Source organism: Lacerta agilis, chromosome 14, assembly GCF_009819535.1.
Source record: "Lacerta agilis isolate rLacAgi1 chromosome 14, rLacAgi1.pri, whole genome shotgun sequence".
Lineage (NCBI taxonomy): Eukaryota > Metazoa > Chordata > Lepidosauria > Squamata > Lacertidae > Lacerta > Lacerta agilis.
In genome coordinates, this window is record NC_046325.1 from 7,760,793 (window position 1) to 7,783,940 (window position 23,148).

The 23,148-nt window shown below is 42.2% G+C and overlaps 2 protein-coding genes across 2 annotated transcripts; both read left to right on the forward strand.

Moving 5' to 3' along the window:
* The first annotated feature begins 5,039 nt into the window (after window positions 1-5,039).
* Window positions 5,040-12,450, forward strand: LOC117058967 (vomeronasal type-2 receptor 26-like). The gene is made up of 5 exons (XM_033170395.1): window positions 5,040-5,330; window positions 7,940-8,803; window positions 9,099-9,326; window positions 10,443-10,569; window positions 11,549-12,450. Exons 1-5 carry the CDS (start codon window positions 5,040-5,042, stop codon window positions 12,448-12,450), a joined length of 2,412 nt encoding a protein of 803 aa, XP_033026286.1.
* A 3,093-nt stretch (window positions 12,451-15,543) lies between these two features.
* On the forward strand, window positions 15,544-22,590 carry LOC117058968 (vomeronasal type-2 receptor 26-like). The gene is made up of 5 exons (XM_033170396.1): window positions 15,544-15,834; window positions 17,243-18,106; window positions 18,402-18,629; window positions 19,787-19,913; window positions 21,689-22,590. Exons 1-5 carry the CDS (start codon window positions 15,544-15,546, stop codon window positions 22,588-22,590), a joined length of 2,412 nt encoding a protein of 803 aa, XP_033026287.1.
* Window positions 22,591-23,148: the final 558 nt, after the last annotated feature.

Here is a 23,148-nt window from a genome sequence, read left to right on the forward strand (position 1 = left end):
GAAGTCAATTTCCAGAGAATGGTAAATGATCTGAGAAGCAATTCCACCAATGATGAGGCCTCCTGTCTGGTGCCACTCATGGGGAACAGGGACGGGTTCATTTGTGGGGCACCCCATGCTATCCACTTTGTACACGGTGTGAGGCATCAGAAGCAGGAACACAAACAGAACCATCCAGTCAGCAAAGCCTTCCCCTTGACACTCCTCTGCTCATTTTCTGTAACAGCTTGACTTTTTCGTTTTGTTTTGAGCTTGACTTAAGCAAAACACATTGGTTGGTACCTCACTCAGCCTTCAGTATTGCTGGGAAACAAATGTGTTGAGCTATAGCAGGCATTGTCAACATCATAATTTCAAGTTGAGGCAGACCCTACCTGCCTCTCGCCATTCCTCCCAGCGGTCTATGCCACAGGGAGTTATTTATCACCACTTCTAAACTTGCTCGGATAGAAATTTTTTGTCTTTTGGAAAAACTGTTCGAGCTAGGGGCAGATGAACAAATTATAGTGATTTCAATATTTCCCCAGATATAATTATTCTTCATCATGTGCCTTCGGAGTGACTCCCGCCAAAATAGCAAATCTTAGTTCTTTGCACATCTTATTTTTTATTATAATATTTTATTTAAAAATTTCACAAGATAATGAGGTTTAGCAAAATACAGTGTAGGGAGTTTTCTCCTAAAGGCAATTATCAGCCCCCACATCCCACAGAAGGCAGCAGCCCCTCCCAGATTTCACCTGTAATTCTGCCTTTCTCCTCCCAACCTCTCACCCTGGGAGACTGACATTTCCCTGTCTCCCACCCAGGGCGCTCCTTCAACCATCTACCACACCCCCATGAGTACACAATCCCTGGACCTACCAATTCACTTCACTTGACTCTAACCATGTCTATTCAGAGGTAAACCCTATTGCATTCAATGGGGCATACTCCCACGTCAATTGCGATAGAATTGCACACATAGGAACCATTCCTACACGCAAGAAGTTGGCATAGAACAAGCCAGTGTAAATTAAGGCAGCTTCAAGTTTCAACAAAATCCAAAGCTTGTTGATGCTCTGCATTGGCCTGGCAGAGGGGAAACAAGCCTTTGGAAAACTGGCTTAGGCTACAGTGAAGGTCTCCCCACCCTTGCCATAACCCCCAGAATCCCCCCTTTTGGAGAATTACACCAAACTGCCTGTCATACTGCTTAAAGAAAGATCAGACATACCTCATCCCAACTTAGAATAACTTTATGCCACCTTCTTGTGCATAGGACTGCCCTCCCTGTGTATTAACCTCACCTCACAAATACTAAGTGGAAGGGAGCAAATCTGTACACAAGAAACTGGCACAAATCAAACCAGTGCAAATTAAGATGGTATAAATTACAGCAGCTCTAATAATTAGAAACCTCCAAGGAAGGAGAGTCCACCACCTTCTGAGGCAGTCCATTCCACTATTGAATAGCTCCTACTGATGTTTAGCCAGTATCTCATTTCTTCTAACTTGTATCTATTGGTTGACATCTTAACCTCTGGAGCAGGAGAAAACAGGCTTGCTCCATCCTCCATGTGTCGCTGACAACCCTTTAGATATTTGAAGATTAAATTTGGATGCTGGAAGGGATCAGATGGGTGGGAAGCATTCTGGTGGAGGCTCCTTTGGAAAACTTGGGTGTTTCTCACAACAGGGACTTCTCACCCTCCCTCAAGTTCTTCACCCCTCCCAGTGGTGATGGGCACTCCTCCATAACCTGCCCGGTTCTTCCCTTGACATCAAGGTTGCAAGGATTCTTCCACAGATGTTCAGGATGATTCAACACTCTAGCCAGTGGTCTTGTCGCATGGTCTTGAATTGACCAGCTCCCAGCTGGTCATGAGGTGCAGCAGTTTGCTCTGATGGTGCATCAGAAAGTTTCAAAGAATCTGCCTTGTTGTTTTCTTCTACTCTGTGACTGTCTTCATAAAGTACAGAGGTTCCTAAAATATTGATTTTCTTTAGCTGAATAGAGGAGGGCCCTGCCTCAAAAAAAAGGGACAGGGGCAGAAAACCCCAGAAAAGGTACATTATGTATTTTCAGCAGCTGACTTTTGCACAATGGATGGGGTGTTTCGATAAAGGGTGGTATATAAATTGAATAACTAAAATAGTAGTAGAGATAGTAGTTAGTGCAGTTGCTTAACGATGTTAAAAATGTAACATATGAGTATGGATGGAACTAGACACAGGGGAAAAACCGCTGTAAATATGTCAGAATTTAGATCATTATAACCAAAAAAAATAAATTTCTATGGAAAATAGTGTTTTATAATTTCCTGCTCTCTGGTGCCATCTGGTGTTGCACGTTTATAGGGCATTCAAATTGCGGTTTCTTTACTAATGTAGCTGAGTCCTATGATTGTATAACAGCTGCACAAGTGTATACTTTGTGTATACTAAAGATTGTAGTGGTTTTACTGCTACTTGAAATCAAATAATAAAGTCAGCTGTGAATCAATAAAAGTGTACAGATCACTTTCTGTTATTGTTGTTGTTGTTCAGTCGTTCAGTCGTGTCTGACTCTTCATGACCCCATGGACCAGAGCATGCCAGGCACGCCTATCCTTCACTGCCTCCCGCAGTTTGGCCAAACTCATGCTAGTCGCTTCAATAACACTGTCCAACCATCTCATCCTCTGTCGTCCCCTTCTCCTTGTGCCCTCCATCTTTCCCAACATCAGGGTCTTTTCCATGGAGTCTTCTCTTCTCATGAGGTGGCCAAAGTACTGGAACCTCAACTTCAGGATCTGCCCTTCCAGTGAGCACTCAGGGCTGATTTCTTTAAGGATGGACAAGTTTGATCTTTTTGCAGTCCATGGGACTCTCAAGAGTCTCCTCCAGCTCCATAATTCAAAAGCATCAATTCTTTGGCAATCAGTTTTCTTTATGGTCCAGCTCTCACTTCCATACATTACTACCGGGAAAACCATAGCTTTAACTATATGGACCTTTGTCGGCAAGGTGATGTCTCTGCTTTTTAAGATGCTGTCTAGGCTTGTCATAGCTTTCCTCCCAAGAAGCAGACGTCTCTTAATTTCGTGACTACATTAAGGGGATTTAGAATGAATTAAAATAGTGGCTCACATTTGGTCTTCCTTTCTTTGCCAGTTGTCAAAGTGGTATAATATAGGGTCTTGCTGAGCCCAATACACAGGCAAGCAGGCTATAGGGGGGTCTGATTCCATGAGATAGGGTTCTCTGAGAGACATAAAGTTTAGCTTCCTGTTCTCAGGAATTTGAATAGCAACATTTCCTGTAGACTAAACTTTCTTAGCAGCATTACTCCTAAAGTTCTCTGCAGATGGTCTTCTCATGAGCTGGAGGCGTCGCATGGGGAGAGGTGATGGAACTGTGTTGTGATGCTGGGGAGGGGGGGGAGCCCTGTACATTAGTTACATGATATCCCAAAATTGAAACAAACAAAAAGCACCAAAAAGGGCTCTCTCACGCCTTGCTGGAGCAAGCTCCACAGTCCTACACTTGAAGAATAACTCCTTAAACATTTTTGAATATCACTGTCCAACACTGTTCCTTCCTGGTGTTCAATTCCTATGGGGATTTCCATGCCACCTGCTGCTCTTTGTGCCACAAGGAACAGTGGATACTTATTAGCAGATCTGGGAAAGGAACTAACATATTGATTATGGGGTGGGCGGGGGGAGGAATGTCACTCAGGAGCCAAATGCTAAAGTACCAATTATGGACCACTGGGATCATGGAAACCCTTATTATTTGTTCACCTGCCCCAACACCCAAAGGCTTTTGAAAATATCTACTAGTAGTCAAGGCATGTGTTTGTATCTCAAATGCATGACTCATCTATTTCCCTTAAGAGAGGTATTGCGAGAATTAGCTACCAACCAATGTTAAATCTGGCAGTGTCCGCTGATGAACAGAGCAGAGCCTCAATCTAGAGAGAAGCTTTGCTGATGGGATGTTTTGCCTTCTGATGCTCCTACCTTTGCTGACTGCTATGATCTCCAAAGTATGGAGTGTGCTGAATATGATCTCCACCCTGTCCCTCATGAGTGGTTGCAGCCAGGAGCTCTTTTCATTGGTGCAATTGTTTCTCAGATAGTTTTCCATCCTCATGAATTGTCCTTTGAGAAGCATCCTTCTCACAACCAGTTTGATGTTCCAGAGTAAGGAATTGCTTCTTCTGTTTTGCATGTTCTGAAACTGGTCACACATGTACAAATCTCTAAAAGTGACCGAATGCCCAATCCCTCCCCCAAAGTGAAGGTGTTGCCAACCCATATAAGTCAGTCTAATACAAATTATAACCAAATATAAATAATCAAACAGAAAGTTGGACAATGGATTCCTCTCCCTGCAGTTCTTGCAGCTGCCTTACTGGTGGAACCAATTTATTTTTGTTTGTTACAGTCCATGCCACTCTCACAGTGTATGGATAATGTGGAAGATTATTGTGATTTCGAGGAGATTAGTGATTTGACATGGTCACTTCTTCCTGTTTCTGGTTATCTCTTCCTGGATCTTGTTATGTTTTATTACTTTCTCTATCCCTTGTAAAAAGTCTTTTGACGTGTGGTCTGATGGCAAATGACACTTGTCAATAAAAGCCTTTGATGTACGGCCTGCCTTTTTGTCTTTCATGTAGCCTGTACTGGCCATAACAGGGCTCATTATCTGTAAAATATCTACTTTTGGGGCATGCCAGTCAGAAGTTCGGGCACAGGCTGTTGTCTGCAGAGCTGTGCATCAAAGGCTACCTGGGGATCTTCTTCAGGGATTCTCAGTGGCAGATTGAAGTGCTTGCTTGGTAATGTATATATTGCTTGCTGTGGGGAATAAAATCTGTAATCTTCTCACCCACTTGCATTTGTATTTCTTCTGAATCTAATTTTAAAAGAACCACCTTGCATTTGGCAAAACAAGCACAAAATTCAATATATTACAATATAAGGTAGAAATCAATAATATTGTGATATGACAGCAGTAATCGTCCTCAGTATACAAAAGGATTAACAAAATCTACCTCTATATGCAGAATGGTGACAAAATTCTACCAGCACATCCTTGCCTTGGCATTTGCTGTGAACGAAATCAACGAGAACCCTAAGATCTTACCCAATGTCACACTTGGATTCCACATCTATGATAGCTACTATGATGCAAGGATGACTTACCGTACCACTTTGGAGGTGCTCTTCAGATCACACAGATTTGTCCCCAACTACCAGTGTGACAGACAGAAAAACCTCATGGCTATCATTGGGGGACTTGTCTCTGATACCTCTAACTTTATGGCAGATATTATAAGTTCCTATAAGGTTCCGCAGGTAGGAATTCTCTCTGTATATTTGAGTTTGTGTGTGAGAGTGATTTAGGCTCTTCTTTCTTATGCTAAGCTTTATTTTGTAATTCAAAAGGAGGGAGTTGACAGAAGCAGGGATTGACCAAAAGAGAGAAATATTACAAGCCGAACTGCTAAACCGAGGCTCACATGAGTATTGTGTCTGTTTTCATCCTGTGGGAAAGCCACTAGTCCTACCAGCTTTCCCACACACGTGATGTTTGTACTGTACTGTTGTATTTAACTTTCAGTTCTGGCTCGAGAGATGCCAGACGCTATTATGGACAGCTCTGAAATCATGGGCTGGCAAGAAGAGGCATACTCTGCATTTTAACTGCAATAAAGTAGTTTAGCCTTAATGGCTTGTGTGTGTTGTTCTTCAAGCTGGGGAACAATCACATATTACTAATGTGCCCCTGGACTTGAGTAGCCAGGAGGGCATGCAAGCTTTGTCCCTACCTGGGGGTCAGTCTAACAACTTGCCCCCCCCCCCCGGGACGTATCATAACAACAAACCCAATGCATTTCATTTATTCTTCAATTATTATCTAACATTTATTTATGTAAGGCCTTTGGCTCTTAATTATCTATGGCTTCTGTGAGTGGGTGGGATGTTTTAATCCTGCTTCTTTCTTTCTTTCTTTCTTTCTTTCTTCTTCTTCTTCTTCTTCTTTAAAAAAAACTCCCCACTAACGTTGCCTCTTATATTTATCTTTGTTTTTCTATTATGGTGCTTTTAATGAACGTGTTTGTTTTTATAATGGAATACATTTTGAGTTACCCTCGTAACAAAGCAACCAATAAATTAAATAAATAATTTATTGTAAAACAATAGATTCTATATCCTTGAGAAATTGCACTTCAAGTGTTATCTGTAACTCTAGGTTTCCAGACAGTTTCAAGATAAAATAGTTGCGTGTCGAGGTCCCAAACCACCCCTCAAATAAATTCACACCACAGTCATAATTTTGGTTTTTGGTTTTTGGCATGATTTTGGCCACAACTTTATTGACTTACAAGAGACGTGAGTGGTTGCTTAGGCATTGGTTCAGACTATCTGTCTCTTAAGGACAGAACTGACATTTTGTCAGTAGGGGGAAAGCCTTTCGGGAAGAGAAAGTGAGGGGGAAACACACTTTCCCCTCTTCCCACAGGCTCCCAGGGGTTGTTGCGTGGGCCCTGGCCCCCAACTGGGGGATACGGACAAGCATGTCGAGCCCCGGGGTTCCTTTAACGGAAATCCCCACACACCATGATGACTTTGGAGGGCCGCACGAATATGTCAGCAGTCCCGTCCACCAACTATCATCAATTTGGAGGGGGGGAAAGTATGTCAACAGCCCCTCCACCAACTAATCAAATAAGAACCAATGCCTAACCGCCAACCTTACAAGTTGTGACTAGTTGCTATGCAGTAGGCAAAAACCAGATGGCACCAGCCAATCAGCCAAATGGAAAAATTCCTACCAGGCCCCTGCCTCAAAAGCAGACGACCCCATGACAGGCACAGCAAGGTCAACACAGAGGCCTAAAATAGGGAGGGAAAGGGCGGGTGATCCGAAGCTCGCAGTCAAAGAGGCGGAACCCACTGCGAGCTAACCTTTTATCTAAGTTGGGCTGTCCATCACGAAATGGCAACATATAAATCTCCCCAACAACACCCAGCAGTGGCCATCCAAACTAACCCTCCCAGCAACTAAGGGGTAGTTTGCAGGCCCCCACCGGAACACGTGCTCTCCATGATGGAGAACCTGCTTTGTATAATCAGGAAAAGCGGGTTCTCCTTCATGGAAAGCACATGTTGCGGTGGGGGCCAGCAAATTACCCCTTGCTTGCTGGGTGGGTTAGTATAGATGGCCATTGCTGTGATTGGACCCAGCGGTATTGTTGGGGAGATTTGTATGTTGCAATTTGTGATGGACAGCTCAGCGTCTATATATTGGCCTGTGTGCAACTTGATATCCCTCTTCGGATCAACCTCCCTCCCTCCCTCATTTTAGGCCTCTGCTTATTGACCTTGCTATGACTGTTATGCTGTTGGGGCAGGGGCCTGGTAGGAATTTTTCCATTTGGATGATTGGCTGGTGCCATCTGGTTTTCGCCTACTGCGTAGTAAATAGTCACAACTTGTAAGGTTGGCTGTTAGCCATTGGTTATTATTGTTGGTTGGAGGAGCGGTTATGATTGAATGTGTCTGCCTCTCCATTTGTTGCTGGTGTTTGGGGAATTCCGTTAAAGGAATCCAGAGGCTCGACATGCTATTGTCCGTATCCCCCAGTTGGGGGCCAAGGCCTCACAAGAGCCTCTGGGAGGAAGGGAGAGTTGGATCCTCTGGCTCCCTTTCTATCCTCAGAGTGTTTTCCCCTTACTGATGGCTGTCAGTTCTGCCCCTAGTGGGACAGGTAGTCTTAACCAATGTCTAAGCAACAACTCACATTATTTGTATTTTAATAAAGTTGTGGCCAAAATTATGCCAAAAACCAAACCAAAATTCTATCTAATGTATGAATTTATCTGAGGGGTGGTTTGGGGACCTCAACATGCAACATAATCACTCCTAACTTTTCCTTGCAATAACTGTCAATTCTCCTTCAGCTCACATATGGCTCATTTGCCCCACAAGAGAATCATATCACTCAAGGAACATCCTTTTTTCACCTCGTCCCAAATGAAACACAGCAGTATATGGGGATTATCCACTTACTCCAATATTTCAAATGGACATGGGTTGGGCTTCTTCCAGTTGATAACAGCAGTGGCGAACATTTCTTGCAGACGCTGGAGCGATTTTTCCCCCAGTATGGGATCTGTTCAGCATTCACAGAAAGAATACCACAAATAGCTCACTGGGATAGCTTGGAGGAACTTGGTAACATAGCCACAAAGGTTTATGTACAATACACAAATAATAAAGTGACTACCTTTATTATATATGGAGAATCATTGACTATATCATGGCTGAGAACTATTATATTTATACGAGATGCTGGAAACAAGGAAAACACATCACTCAGAAAGGTGTGGATTACAACAACCCAGATAGATTTCATATTAACTGGCATTCAAAAAGGCTGGGGTCTTCAGATGTTCCAAGGTGCAATTTCCTTTACAATCCACTCCAAAGAGATTGCAGGGTTTAGGGAATTTATTCAAACCATAAAACTTTATGGGCCCCAGACAGACGGTTTTCTGAAGGACTTTTGGGAGCAAGCCTTTGACTGTGTAGCTCCTAACCCCAATGCCACAATGGATGTTGATGAAATATGTACTGGGGAGGAGAGGCTGGAGGGTCTTTCTGGGCCACACTTTGAACTGCTCATGACAGGACACAGCTATAGTATCTATAATGGTGTTTATGCTGTGGCTCATTCTTTGCACGTTATGGGCTCTTCCCGATCCAGACAGAGAGCCAATGAGAAAGGTTTCAGTACTGAACTTCAAGATGTTCAGCCTTGGCAGGTAATTTCATTCAATAAACAAATTAGTACAACGTGAGGCTATATTCAGCTTTCTCCTGCATTAATCACAGAGAATATGAAGTTGTATTGGTTGGATGTATTTTATACGTTGTGGCTGTTGTTGAAGTCACTGGAGTTTGAATATGCAATGCAGGATGAATTCCCACAATCCCTGATATTTAGTCATGCTGAATGCTTGATGAGAATTGTGGTCCAACAACTTTAGAAGTCACTACCTGACATAAGATGAACTCTCCAATTTGTTTACATTCTTTTTTGTATTCCTTCTATCTTAGCTCTATCACGTTCTTCACAAGATTTCATTTAACAACTCAGCTGGGGAAACCATTTCCTTTAATGACAAATGGGAAATGGGAGGCGGCTTTGACATCATAAACATGGTCATATTTCCAAACAACTCTTTCCAGAGAGTGAAAATTGGTTGGATTGACCCAGATGTTCCTGAAGGAGAAGAACTCATCATTCATCAAGATATAATTGTTTGGCACAGTGGTTTCAACCAGGTATGAACTGTGGTGTGGATGAGCAGGAAGGAGCTGCAGTCAATGTCCTTATAGCCTAGGATTGCCTTGTTGTTTTCCAGGCAGTATTCTGGCCAATCATGTCATGAAAAAAATAATACTGATAGAAGACTTTTTGTTTCTGGACAGAGATTGATGTGACAACTATGTCTGAAATTTTTGGAATAGCTCTGGCCACAGAGATAACTTTACACCAGCACAAACATTACTTGGAGAAGAGATTACTTACTTCATTTTCAGTTTTTTCCTTTCCTTTTGTTCCTGTTGATTTGTTTTTCCCTGGTGATTAGTTTCCATAGGTGGGGAAAGCTTAAATTATAGTATAGCTGTGATTGGTAGTAGTATATTCACATCCAAACACAATGTAGCAACTATCAGAAGGGTTTATACCCTTTATAGTTCATTCATTCATGTGTGTGTGGGGTGTGTGTGTGTGTGTGTGTGTGTGTGTGTGCTCATGCACACACACACACAAACACACTTTTAGTGTTAACTCGTTTTAGGAAGAGTCCGGTTTAAGAATGATATGGTTTACCAATTGGGCAAAACCAGAAATAATGTCTTGGTTTGAGAACTTTACCTTGGTCTAAGAACTGATTCCGAACAGTGGAAGGGAAACGGCGGTGGGAGGCCTGATTATGGAAAGCACGCCTTGGTTTAAGAACAGTTTTGGTTTAAGAATGGACTTCCAGAATGGATTAAGTTCATACACCAAGGTACCACTGTGTGTGTGTGTGTGTGTGTGTGTGTACTAGATATATATGAATGAGAAAGAGAGAGAGAGAGAGAGAAAGAGAGAGAGAGAGAGAGAGAGAGAGAATGGTATGGGTTTCATATTAGATCATCGTCTTTGCCATCTCCTCTGTAGGCACATTAGGAAACTGAAACAATAGTGACTAACTCACTATATTCAAATACCTTTGTGAGTTCTCTGCTGGCCCAACTATTGGTATTCCCAGAGGTCTCTTCTTGCCTGCCCAGTTAAGTGCCGCTAGGTGCTTAAAAGATTTGAGGTATTGGCCAAGATAAACAACAGATGTATATCTCTGTCTATCTAACTAAATTACACTTTTTAACGCCTTTCATGGTTATGGATAGGTGATGCCCATTTCTTTGTGTAATGACTACTGCAATCCTGGTAACCAGAAGAAAAGGAAGGAAGGGGAGAAATTTTGCTGCTATGATTGTATTCCATGTCCAGAAGGGAAGATTTCCAATAAGATGGGTAGGTTATGTAGGTTATGATTAGCTAAATCAACATCAGTATAGGCAGAAGGCAGAATGGAATCTATCTCCCTATTTTGTCCAAAGGCAACAAAACCTTGGTTCCATGTTACATAATAGAACATGAATCAACCCATGTTCAACTTGAGAGGCTCATCCAGAGGTGTGCTCATTTGTTTACTGCACCCCTCCTCTGCTGTCCTGTGGTATTCTTGGAGGACCCTAAAATGATAATATTGGTTGACTTCAATATCCATGTGGAGGCTGCTGTCAAGCCATCTGGAGACTTCATGTCGTCTAAGACAACCATGGGTCTGTCAAAGATGGCCATTGGTCTCACAGACCGGGAGGGAAACACACAATGGCCAAACAGTGAGGATCTAAAGGTTACTGACTCCCAGAAAAGGGGAGGGCCCTCAGGGGCATTTGAATACCCATTGTGACCAACTAGCTATGCATTTTGAGGATGAAGTCACTTAACTTCAAAGTGATCTTGATTCTGCACTTGTTGCAGCCCTTGTTGAGGTTCCCAATGACACTACTGGGGATGTTTTGTGGGACCAGTTCCATGTTATGCAATCAGCTGATGTGGACAAGGTGCTGGGGACAATGCATCCAACTTTATGAGCCCTCTTGACTCAGGTCCCTCCTGCCTTACTAAATCTAGCAGAGCTAGCTGATGGGATGGATCCAGGGTATGGTTAATGCTTCACAGCATGAGGGATTTCTCCCTACGACATTCAAATCACTCCTAAAGAAACTGGCTTTGGGCATTTTGGATCAGAACAACTATTGACCATTTTCAAATAGCCCCTTTTAGGGAATGTAGTGGAAGGCCGTGATGCCGCAGCTGCACGTATTTTTGGAGGACACAGCTAATCTGTAGCTATTCCATTCTGGGTTCAGGTTTGGCAATGGAACTGAGTCCATATGAAGCAGATAATTAATACTGAATGATAAATTTACTCTCTCTTTTTTAGATACGACTGAATGTTTCACATGCCCAGAAGAGCAATTTCCAAGTAAGGACAACGATGAATGTATACCTAAAGCTATAACCTTTCTTTCTCATGAAGAACCTTTAGGAATCACTTTAGCCTTCGCTGCTATTTTTCTTTCCATTATTGCAGTCTTGGTGCTAGCAACTTTCATTAAGCACAAGGATACACCCATTGTCAAAGCCAACAACCGAGGCCTCACCTATACCCTCCTCATCTCCCTCCTGCTCTGCTTCCTCTCTTCATTGTTTTTCCTCGGCAAACCAGGGAAAGTGACCTGCCTTCTCCGACAAACAGTGTTTGGCATCATCTTCTCAGTGGCTGTTTCTTGTGTATTGGCCAAAACCATCACTGTAGTGATAGCTTTCATGGCCACAAAGCCAGGATCCAGCATGAGGAAGTGGATGGGGAGAAGACAGGGACAGTCTGTTGTTCTTTCCTGTTCCCTCATTCAAGCAAGTATTTGTACCTTGTGGTTGGCAACCTCTCCCCCTTTCCCTGATTTAGACAAGTACTCAGTAACTGGAGAAATCCTTGTGCAATGTAATGAAGGGTCAGTCGCCATGTTTTACTGTGTCTTGGGTTACATGGGCTTCTTGGCCATTTCCAGCTTCACTGTGGCATTCCTAGCCCGCAAGTTACCGGACAGTTTTAATGAAGCCAAGTTCATTACCTTCAGCATGTTGGTCTTTTGCAGTGTGTGGTTGTCTTTTGTTCCAACCTACCTGAGCACAAGAGGGAAAGACATGGTGGCTGTGGAGATCTTCTCCATTTTGTCCTCCAGTGCTGGGTTACTGGGCTGCATCTTTGCCCCTAAATGCTACATCATTGTGTTCAATCCCCAGCTGAACAACAGAGAACAACTAATTAGAAGAAAGTTTTAAAGAATCTCCCTTGCTGTTTTCTTCTACTCTATGACGGTGTTCGTAAGGTACAGAGATTCCTAAAGTTTTAATTTTGTTTTGATGAGTAGACCTGGGCCCTGCCTCAAAAAAAGAAAAAAGAAAAAGAGAAAAGAGAAAGAAAGGAAAAAGAGGGGGGGAGAAATCCAAGAGAAGGTACATCATGTATTTTCAGCAGCTGACTTTTGCACAATGGATGGGATGTTTGGATAAAAGTGGTATATAAATTGATTAACTAAAATAGTAGTAGAGGTAGTAGTTAGTGCAGTTGCTTAACGCTGTTAAAATGTAACATATGAGTCTATGGGTGGATCTAAACACAGGGGGGGGGAAACCACTGTAAATAAGTCAGAATTTAGATCATTATAACTAAAGAAATAAATTCTCTATGGAAAATGGTGCTTTATAATTTCCCGCTCTCTGGTGCCATCTGGTGTTGCATGTTTATAAGTGTATTCAAATTGCTGTTTCTTTACTATTGTAGCTAAGTCCTCTGATTGTATAACAGTTGCACAAGTGCATACTTTGTGTATAGTAAAGATTGTGGTGGTTTTAAAGCTACTAGGAATCAGATAATAAAGTCAGCTATGAATCAATAAAAGTGTACAGAGGACTGTCTGTTATTACAACATGCATTCTGGGAATAAGTGAGGATTCTTTTGTATCACTGAGAATCACAATAATAATCAATGTTGACTGTGTAATGTTGCTCCGCTGTGATGTTACCTTATGGGGATTTAGAATGAATTAAAACAGTGGCTCACATTTGGTCTTCCTTTCCTTGCCAGTTGTCAAAGGGGTATAATATAGGGTCTTGCTGAGCCCAATACACAGGCAAGCAGGCTATAGGGGGTCTGATGCCATGACATATCTGGACAGCTGATTTCTAGAGGAATGTCTGTATTCCTAGCTACCAAGGGTTTTCTGAGAGACATAAAGTTTAGCTTCCTGTTCTCAGGAATTTGAATACACATATTTTCTGTAGACTAAACTTTCTTAGCAGCATAACTCCTAAAGGTTCTCTGCAGATGGTCTTCTCATGAGCCAGAGGCGTCCTATGGGGAGAGGTGATGGAACTGTGTTCTGGTGCTGGGGGGGGGGGAGCCCTGTACATTGGGTGCATCATACGCCAAAATAGAAACACACAATTGCACACATTTTCACAGTCCATTAGACAAAAATATAGAAGGGACCAGGGCTTTTATTCAACTGCATTGTGCAGAGAGCAGCTCCAGCACTTTTCAGGTGGACAACACAGGAAGTCCCTGAGCTGAGCTTCCTGTCTAACCAGCTGTCGAGCAGAGAAGCACAGCAACAGAGGAAGGCATTGGGATGTGTAAGCATTTTAAAGGCTCTTATTCATTTTTGCCTTAACTGTTGAGTATCTATGAGAGAGGCAAATGGAGCTTCCCAGAAATATAGCTTCTCTGGGAGCCTAGCACAGCACCAAAAAGGGCTCTCTCACGCCTTGCTGGAGCAAGCTCCACAGTCCTACACTTGAAGAATAACTCCTTAAACATTTTTGAATATCACTGTCCAACATTGTTCCTTCCTGGTGTTCAATTCCTACGGGGATTTCCATGCCACCTGCTGCTCTTTGTGCCACAAGGAACAGTGGATACTTATTAGCAGATCTGGGAAAGGAACTAACATATTGACTATGGGGTGGGCGGGGGGAGGAATGTCACTCAGGAGCCAAATGCTAAAGTACCAATTATGGACCACTGGGATCATGGAAACCCTTATTATTTGTTCACCTGCCCCAACACCCAAAGGCTTTTGAAAATATCTACTAGTAGTCAAGGCATGTGTTTGTATCTCAAATGCATGACTCATCTATTTCCCTTAAGAGAGGTATTGCGAGAATTAGCTACCAACCAATGTTAAATCTGGCAGTGTCCGCTGATGAACAGAGCAGAGCCTCAATCTAGAGAGAAGCTTTGCTGATGGGATGTTTTGCCTTCTGAAGCTTTGCTGATGGGATGTTTTGCCTTCTGAAGCTTTGCTGATGGGATGTTTTGCCTTTGCTGACTGCTATGATCTCCAAAGTATGGAGTGTGCTGAATATGATCTCCACCCTGTCCCTCATGAGTGGTTGCAGCCAGGAGCTCTTTTCATTGGTGCAATTGTTTCTCAGATAGTTTTCCATCCTCATGAATTGTCCTTCGAGGAGCATCCTTCTCACAACCTGTTTGATGTTCCAGAGTAAGGAATTGCTTCTTCTGTTCTGCATGTTCTGAAGCTGGTCACACACGTACAAATCTCTAAGAGTGACCGAATGTCCAACCCCTCCCCAAAAGTGAAGGTGTTGCCAACCCATATAAGTCGGTCTAATACAAAATATAACCAAATATAAATAATCAAACAGAAAGTTGGACAATGGATTCCTCTCCCTGCAGTTCTTGCAGCTGCCTTACTGGTGGAACCAATTTATTTTTGTTTGTTACAGTCCATGCCACTCTCACAGTGTATTGATAATGTGGAAGATTATTGTGATTTCGAGGAGATTAGTGATTTGACATGGTCACTTCTTCCTGTTTCTGGTTATCTCTTCCTGGATCTTGTTATGTTTTATTACTTTCTCTATCCCTTGTAAAAAGTCTTTTGACGTGTGGTCTGTTGGCAAATGACACTTGTCAGTAAAAGCCTTTGATGTACGGCCTGCCTTTTTGTCTTTCATGTAGCCTGTACTGGTCATAACAGGGCTCATTATCTATAAAATATCTACTTTTGGGGCATGCCAGTCAGAAGTTCGGGCACAGGCTGTTGTCTGCAGAGCTGTGCATCAAAGGCTACCTGGGGATCTTCTTCAGGGATTCTCAGTGGCAGATTGAAGTGCTTGCTTGGTAATGTATATATTGCTTGCTGTGGGGAATAAAATCTGTAATCTTCTCACCCACTTGCATTTGTATTTCTTCTGAATCTAATTTTAAAAGAACCACCTTGCATTTGGCAAAACAAGCACAAAATTCAATATATTACAATATAAGGTAGAAATCAATAATATTGTGATATGACAGCAGTAATCGTCCTCAGTATACAAAAGGATTAACAAAATCTACCTCTATATGCAGAATGGTGACAAAATTCTACCAGCACATCCTTGCCTTGGCATTTGCTGTGAACGAAATCAACGAGAATCCTAAGATCCTACCCAATGTCACACTTGGATTCCACATCTATGATAGCTACTATGATGCAAGGATGACTTATCGTACCACTTTGGAGGTGCTCTTCAGATCACACAGATTTGTCCCCAACTACCAGTGTGACAGACAGAAAAACCTCATGGCTATCATTGGGGGACTTGTCTCTGATACCTCTAACTTTATGGCAGATATTATAAGTTCCTATAAGGTTCCACAGGTAGGAATTCTCTCTGTATATTTGAGTTTGTGTGTGAGAGTGATTTAGGCTCTTCTTTCTTATGCTAAGCTTTATTTTGTAATTCGAAAGGAGGGAGTTGTCAGAAGCAGGGATTGACCAAAAGAAAAAGAAAAATCCTTGTGAGTCGAGTTCCCCAAGCCACCCCTCAAATAACATATACTTCACACAGTTATTAAGTTTTAGTTTTTCGGCATAATTTTGGCCATAACTTTATTAAAATACAAAATGTGAGTGGTTGCATAGGCATTGGTTCCGATTATCTGTCCCCTGCTAGGGACAGCCTGAAATCTGCCCCCCTTGCGGAAGTCAGTAAAGGGAAAACACTTTGGGGATAGAATGGGGGCAGGGGGTCTCATCCTCCCTCTCCCCTAATGTTCCCAGGGGCTCTTGCATGGCCCTAGCCCCTGACCAGGGGAACGGACAAAAGCATGGTGAGCCCCTGGATTCCTTTAACGGAATTCCCCGCGCAGCAGCAGCATTGGAGGGGCAGGCACAGCTAATCCTTACCCCTCCACCAACCAATTTAATAATAACCAATGCCTAACCGCCAACCTTACAAGTTGTGACAAATTGCTACGCAGTAGGTGAAAACCAAATGGCAACAGCCAATCAGCCAGATGGAAAAATTCCTACCAGGCCCCTGCCCCAAAAGCAGACGACCCCATGACAGGCATAGCAAGGTCAAAGCGCAAGCCTAAATTATAGGGCGGGAGGGCGGGTGATCCGATGCACACAGCGAAGTGGGCTCATGGTGGGTGGACGGTGAATATATAGCCTTGGGCTATATATTGTCCATCAAAACATTGCAACATATAACTTTGACCAACAACCCGCAGAACCCAATCACAAGCTTCGGCCATCTATACAATCCCGCCCAGCAACAGAGGGGAGTCTTGCTAGTCCCCACCGCAACACATGCTCTCCATGAAGGAGAACCCACTTTCCCAAACAAACCCATTGCATTGCATTTATTCTTCAATTATTATCTAACATATATTTATGCAAGGCCTTTGGCTATTAATTATGTATGGCTTCTGTGAATGGATGGGGTGTTTTAATCCTGCTTCCTTCTTTTTTTGAAAAACCAAAACCAAAACCCACCAATGTTGCCTGTTATATTTATCATTGTTTTTCCGTTATGGTGCTTTTAATGAACATGTTTGTTTGTATAATGGAATGCATTTTGAGTTACCTTCATAACAACACAACCAATAAATTAAATAATTAATTAATTGTAAAACAATTGATTCCATATCCTTAAGAAATCCCACTTCAAGTGTTATCTGTAACTCCAGGTTTCCAGACTGTTTCAAGATTTAATAGTTGTATAATCAGGAACATAGTCACTCCTAACTTTTCCTTGCAATATCTGTCCATTTTCTTTCAGCTCCCATATGGCTCATTTGCCCCACAAGAGAATCATATCACTCAAGGACCATCCTTTTTTCACCTCGTCCCAAATGAAACCCAGCAGTATATGGGGATTATCCACTTACTCCAATATTTCAAATGGACATGGGTTGGGCTTCTTCCAGTTGATAATAGCAGTGGCGAACATTTCTTGCAGACGCTGGAGCGATTGTTTGCCCAGTATGGGATCTGTTCAGCATTCACAGAAAGAATACCGCAAATAACTCATTGGGATAACTTGGAGGAACTTGGTAACATAGCCACAAATGTTTATGTACAATACACAAATAATAAAGTGTCTACCTTTATTATATATGGAGAATCATTGACTATATCATGGCTGAGAACTATTATATTTATACGAGACGCTGGAAACAAGGAGAACACATCACTCAGAAAGGTGTGGATTACAACAACCCAGATAGATTTCATATTAACTGGCATTCAAAAAGGCTGGGGTCTTCAGATGTTCCAAGGTGCAATTTCCTTTACAATCCACTCCAAAGAGATTGCAGGGTTTAGGGAATTTATTCAGACCATAAAACCTTATGGGCCCCAGACAGACGGTTTTCTGAAGGACTTTTGGGAGCAAGCCTTTGACTGTGTAGCTCCCAACCCTAATGCCACAATGGATGTTGATGAAATATGTACTGGGGAGGAGAGGCTAGAGAGTCTTTCTGGGCCACACTTTGAACTGCTCATGACAGGACACAGCTATAGTATCTATAATGGTGTTTATGCTGTGGCTCATTCTTTGCACGTTATGGGCTCTTCCCGATCCAGACAGAGAGCCAATGAGAAAGGTTTCAGTACTGAACTTCAAGATGTTCAGCCTTGGCAGGTAATTTCATTCAATCAACAAATTAGTACAACGTGAGGCTATATTCAGCTTTCTCCTGCATTAATCACAAAGAATATGGAGTTTTATTGGTTGAATGTATTTTATACGTTGTGGCTGTTGTTGAAGTCACTGGAGTTTGAATATGCAATGCAGGATGAATTCCCACAATCCCTGATATTTAGTCATGCTGAATGCTTGATGAGAATTGTGGTCCAACAACTTTAGAAGTCACTACCTGACATAAGATGAACTCTCCAATTTGTTTACATTCTTTTTTGTATTCCTTCTATCTTAGCTCTATCGCGTTCTTCACAAGATTTCGTTTAACAACTCAGCTGGGGAAACCATTTCCTTTAATGACAAATGGGAAATGGGAGGTGGCTTAGACATCATAAACATGGTCATATTTCCAAACAACTCTTTCCAGAGAGTGAAAATTGGTTGGATTGACCCAGATGTTCCTGAAGGAGAAGAACTCATCATTCATGAAGATATAATTGTTTGGCACAGTGGTTTCAACCAGGTATGAATTGTGGTGTGGATGAGCAGGAAGGAGCTGCAGTCAATGTCCTTATAGCCTAGGATTGCCTTGCTGTTTTCCAGGCAGTATTCTGGCCAATCATGTCCTGAGAAAAATAATACTGATAAAAGACTTTATGTTTCTGGACAGAGATTGATGTGACAACTATGTCTGAAATTTTTGAAATAGCTCTGGCCACAGAGATAACTTTTCACAAGCACAAACATTACTTGGAGAAGAGATTATTTACTTCATTTTCAGTTTTTTCCTTTCCCTTTTCCCCTTTTGATTTGTTTTTCCCTGGTGATTAGTTTCCATAGGTGGGGAAAGCTTAAATTTTAGTATAGCTTTGATTGATAGTAGTATATTCGCATCCAAAAACAATGTAACAACTATCAGAAGGGTTTATACCCTTTATTGTTCATTCATTTATTTTTGTGTGTGTGTATACAAACACACACACACACACACACACACACACACAGACACACACACACACACACAGTGGCAACTCGGTTTAGAAGCAGTCCGGATTAAGAACGATTTGGCTTACAAACTCCACAAAACCCGAAGTAGTGTCTTGGTTTGAGAAGTTTACCTTTGTTTAAGAATGGACTCCGAATGGTGGAAGGGCACCAGTGGCAAGAGGCCACATTAGAGAAAGCACACCTTGGTTTAACAACATTTTTGGTTTAAGAACGGATTTCCAGAATGGATTAAGTTCATAAACCAAGGTTCCTCTCTCTCTCTCTCTCTCTCTCTCTCTCTCTCTCTCTCTCTCTCTCTCTCTGTGTGTGTGTGTGTGTGTGAGAGAGAGAGAGAGAGAGAGAGAGAGATAGAGAATTAGATATATATGAACTACACATACACAGACATATATAATAGTATGGGTTTCATATTAGCTCATTGTCTTTGCCATCTCCTCTGTACGCACATGAGGAAACTGAAACAATAGTAACTAACTCACTATATTCAAATACCTTTGTGAGTTCTCTGCTGGCCCAACTATTGGTATTCCCAGAGGTCTCTTCTTGCCTGCCCAGTTAAGTGCTGCTAGGTGCTTAAAAGATTTGAGGTATTGGCCAAGATAAACAACAGATGTATATCTCTGTCTATCTAACTGAATCACACTTTTTAACGCCTTTCATGGTTATGAATAGGTGATGCCCATTTCTTTGTGTAACGACTACTGCTATCCTGGTAACCAGAAGAAAAGGAAGGAAGGGGAGAAATTTTGCTGCTATGATTGTACTCCATGTCCAGAAGGAAAGATTTCCAGTAAGATGGGTAGGTTACGTAGCATGCCAATGTTTCCACCACACAAGGCAAAATGAAAAAGTTATATCAGATTTCTATTCACAAGTGGAAATTTGTATATCAATTGATTAGCTAAATCAACATCAGTATAGGCAGAAGGCAGAAGGGAAAGTATCTCCCTATTTTGTCCAAAGGCAACAAAACCTTGGTTCCATGTTACATAATAGAACATGAATCAACCCATGTTCAACTTGAGAGGCTCATCCAGAGGTGTGCTCATTTGTTTACGGCACTCCTCCTCTGCTGTCCTGTGGTATTCTTGGAGGACCCTAAAATGATAATATTGGTTGACTTCAATATCCATGTGGAGGCTGCTGTCAATCCAAACAGTGAGGATCTAAAGGTTACTGACTCCCAGAAAAGGGGAGGGCCCTCAGGGGCATTTGAAGACCCATTGTGACCAACTAGCTATGCGTTTTGAGGATAAAGTCACTTGACTTCAAAGTGATCTTGATTCTGCACTTGTTGCAGCCCTTGTTGAGGTTCCCAATGACACTACTGGGGATGTTTTGTGGGACCAGTTTCATGTTATGCAATCAGTTGATGTGGACAAGGTGCTGGTGACAATGCATCCATCTTTATGAGCCCTCTTGACCCAGGTCCCTCCTGCCTTACTAAATCTAGCAGAGCTAGCTTATGGGATGGATCCAGAGTGTGGTCAATGCTTCACAGCATGAAGGGCTTCTCCCTACGGCATTCAAATCACTCCTAAATAAACTGGCTTTGGGCATTTTGGATCAGAACAACTATTGACCATTTTCAAATAGCCCCTTTTAGGAGGGCTGTGCTGCAGCAGCTGCACATATTGTTGGAGGACACAGCTAATCTATAGCCATTCCATTCTGGGTTCAGGCTTGGCAATGGAACTGAGTCAGCCTTGTTTGCCCTTATGGATCACCTATGCTGAGAACAGGAAAAGGGAATGTGACCTTAGCCTAGGACCTTCACACCTACAGGACCGCCTCTCTTGGTATGTCCCACGGAGGACCTTACAGTTTTCAAATAAAAAACATCTTGGAGACCCCGGGCCATAGGGAGGTTAGGCTGGCCTCGACAAGAGCCAAAGTTTTTTGGCCGTGGCCCTGATCTGGTGGAATGCTCTGTCACAAGAGACATCTTTCCACATATCCTGCAAGACGGAGCTGTTCTGCCAGGCCTTTGACCAAGGCACAATCTGACACCCTCTCTCCTTCTGTAATGCTCATAGAACTCTAGCCCAATGGTTGCCATTAATTTGATTTTGAATTGATTTCAGAATGTATTTTAATTATTTGACTGTGTGAATTCATGTACATTGTGCTACTTTTACTTGTTGTTAGCTGCTCTGTGCCCAGCTTTGGCCAGGGAGGGCAGGATATAAATAAAATTATCATCATCATCATCATCATCATCATCATCATCATCATCATCATCTGCTTTTGATATCTTCAACCACAGTATCCTTCCAGATCAGCTCTCTGGGGAGTGGGAATTACACGCACTTTATTACAGTGGTGCCATTCCTATCTTCAGGATTCAGTCCAGAGAGTACATTAGAATATATTATTATTATTATTATTATTATTATTATTTCCTTCCACATTGGTAATAGATACTGAAATGAGAAATTTCCAATTTTTAGATATGGATGGAATCTTTAAGCAAAAGTTATATGAGTTATAACTGATGTATGAGAGGTAGAATGGAGAACAGTCCATATGTAACAGATAATTAATACTGAATGATAAATTTACTATTTTTTTTAGATACGACTGAATGTTTCACATGCCCAGAAGAGCAATTTCCAAGTAAAGGCAATGATGAATGTATACCTAAAGCTATAACCTTTCTTTCTTATGAAGAACCTTTAGGAACCACTTTAGCCTTCGCTGCTATTTTTCTTTCCATTATTGCAGTCTTGGTGCTAGCAATTTTCATTCAGCACAGGGATACACCCATTGTCAAAGCCAACAACCGAGGCCTCACCTATACCCTCCTCATCTCCCTCCTCTTCTGCTTCCTCTCTTCATTGTTATTCCTCGGCAAACCTGGGAAAGTGACCTGCCTTCTCCGACAAACAGTGTTTGGCATCATCTTCTCAGTGGCTGTTTCTTGTGTATTGGCCAAAACCATCACTGTAGTGATAGCTTTCATGGCCACAAAGCCAGGATCCAGCATGAGGAAGTGGATGGGGAAAAGACTGGGACAGTGTGTTGTCCTTTCCTGTTCACTTATTCAAGCAAATATTTGTACCTTGTGGTTGTCAACCTCTCCCCCTTTCCCTGATTTAGACATGCACTCAGTAACTGGAGAAATCCTTGTGCAATGTAATGAAGGGTCAGTCGCCATGTTTTACTGTGTCTTGGGCTATATGGGCTTCTTGGCCATTTCCAGCTTCACTGTGGCATTCCTAGCCCGCAAGTTACCGGATAGTTTTAATGAAGCCAAGTTCATTACCTTCAGCATGTTGGTCTTTTGCAGTGTGTGGTTGTCCTTTGTTCCAACCTACCTGAGCACAAGAGGGAAATACATAGTGGCTGTGGAGATCTTCTCCATCTTGTCCTCCAGTGCTGGGTTACTGGGCTGCATCTTTGCCCCTAAATGCTACATCATTGTGTTCAAGCCCCAGCTGAACAACAGAGAACAACTAATTAGGAGAAAGTTTTAAAGAATCTCCCTTGTTGTTTTCTTCTACTCTGTGACTGTGTTGGTAAGGTACAAGGATTCCTAAAGCATTTATTATGGGTTGCTGAGTAGGTGAGGGCCTGCTTCAAAAAACATCCCACAAAAATGTGCATGATGTATTTTCACAGCAGACTTTTGCACAATTAAAATGATTTTTCTTTTGCATTGGCTGCTGCCTAGATTCCTCTCAAACAGCTTTCACAGATGGCTCTCAGTTGCTCATAGCTATGCTCTGATTATTTATTTACTTCAATCCTTGGCATATTTCCTGTTTCTCCTGGATTCTGGCTCTTATTTACTGTGTATTTTATGCATAATATTTTCAATACTTATACTGGTAAGAATGGCTTGATGTTTAGTACGTTTTGTTCAGACTTTCGTAAAGGATTTTGGCCACACACAATAAAGGTTTGATGAAGCATAATTAGAATAAGACCCCCTTGCTTGTTGAATCTGTTGGCAACCCTTTCAGTACTGAATGGAAGGTGGGAGGGAATGTATAGAATTCCAACCCAGCCCCCCTTTGCAGGTGGTGCTGGCA

What these genes read in the sequence shown, in the direction of transcription:
- LOC117058967 (XM_033170395.1), top strand. Translation starts at nt 5,040, where the DNA reads ATGGTGACAAAATTCTACCAGCACATCCTTGCCTTGGCATTTGCTGTG. An exon ending in GGCACAGTGGTTTCAACCAG is followed by an intron (nt 9,327 to 10,442) that starts GTATGAACTGTG and finishes GGTTATGGATAG; the next exon opens with GTGATGCCCATTTCTTTGTG. An exon ending in GAAGATTTCCAATAAGATGG is followed by an intron (nt 10,570 to 11,548) that starts GTAGGTTATGTA and finishes TCTCTTTTTTAG; the next exon opens with ATACGACTGAATGTTTCACA.
- LOC117058968 (XM_033170396.1), top strand. Translation starts at nt 15,544, where the DNA reads ATGGTGACAAAATTCTACCAGCACATCCTTGCCTTGGCATTTGCTGTG. An exon ending in GTTCCTATAAGGTTCCACAG is followed by an intron (nt 15,835 to 17,242) that starts GTAGGAATTCTC and finishes ATTTTCTTTCAG; the next exon opens with CTCCCATATGGCTCATTTGC. An exon ending in GGCACAGTGGTTTCAACCAG is followed by an intron (nt 18,630 to 19,786) that starts GTATGAATTGTG and finishes GGTTATGAATAG; the next exon opens with GTGATGCCCATTTCTTTGTG.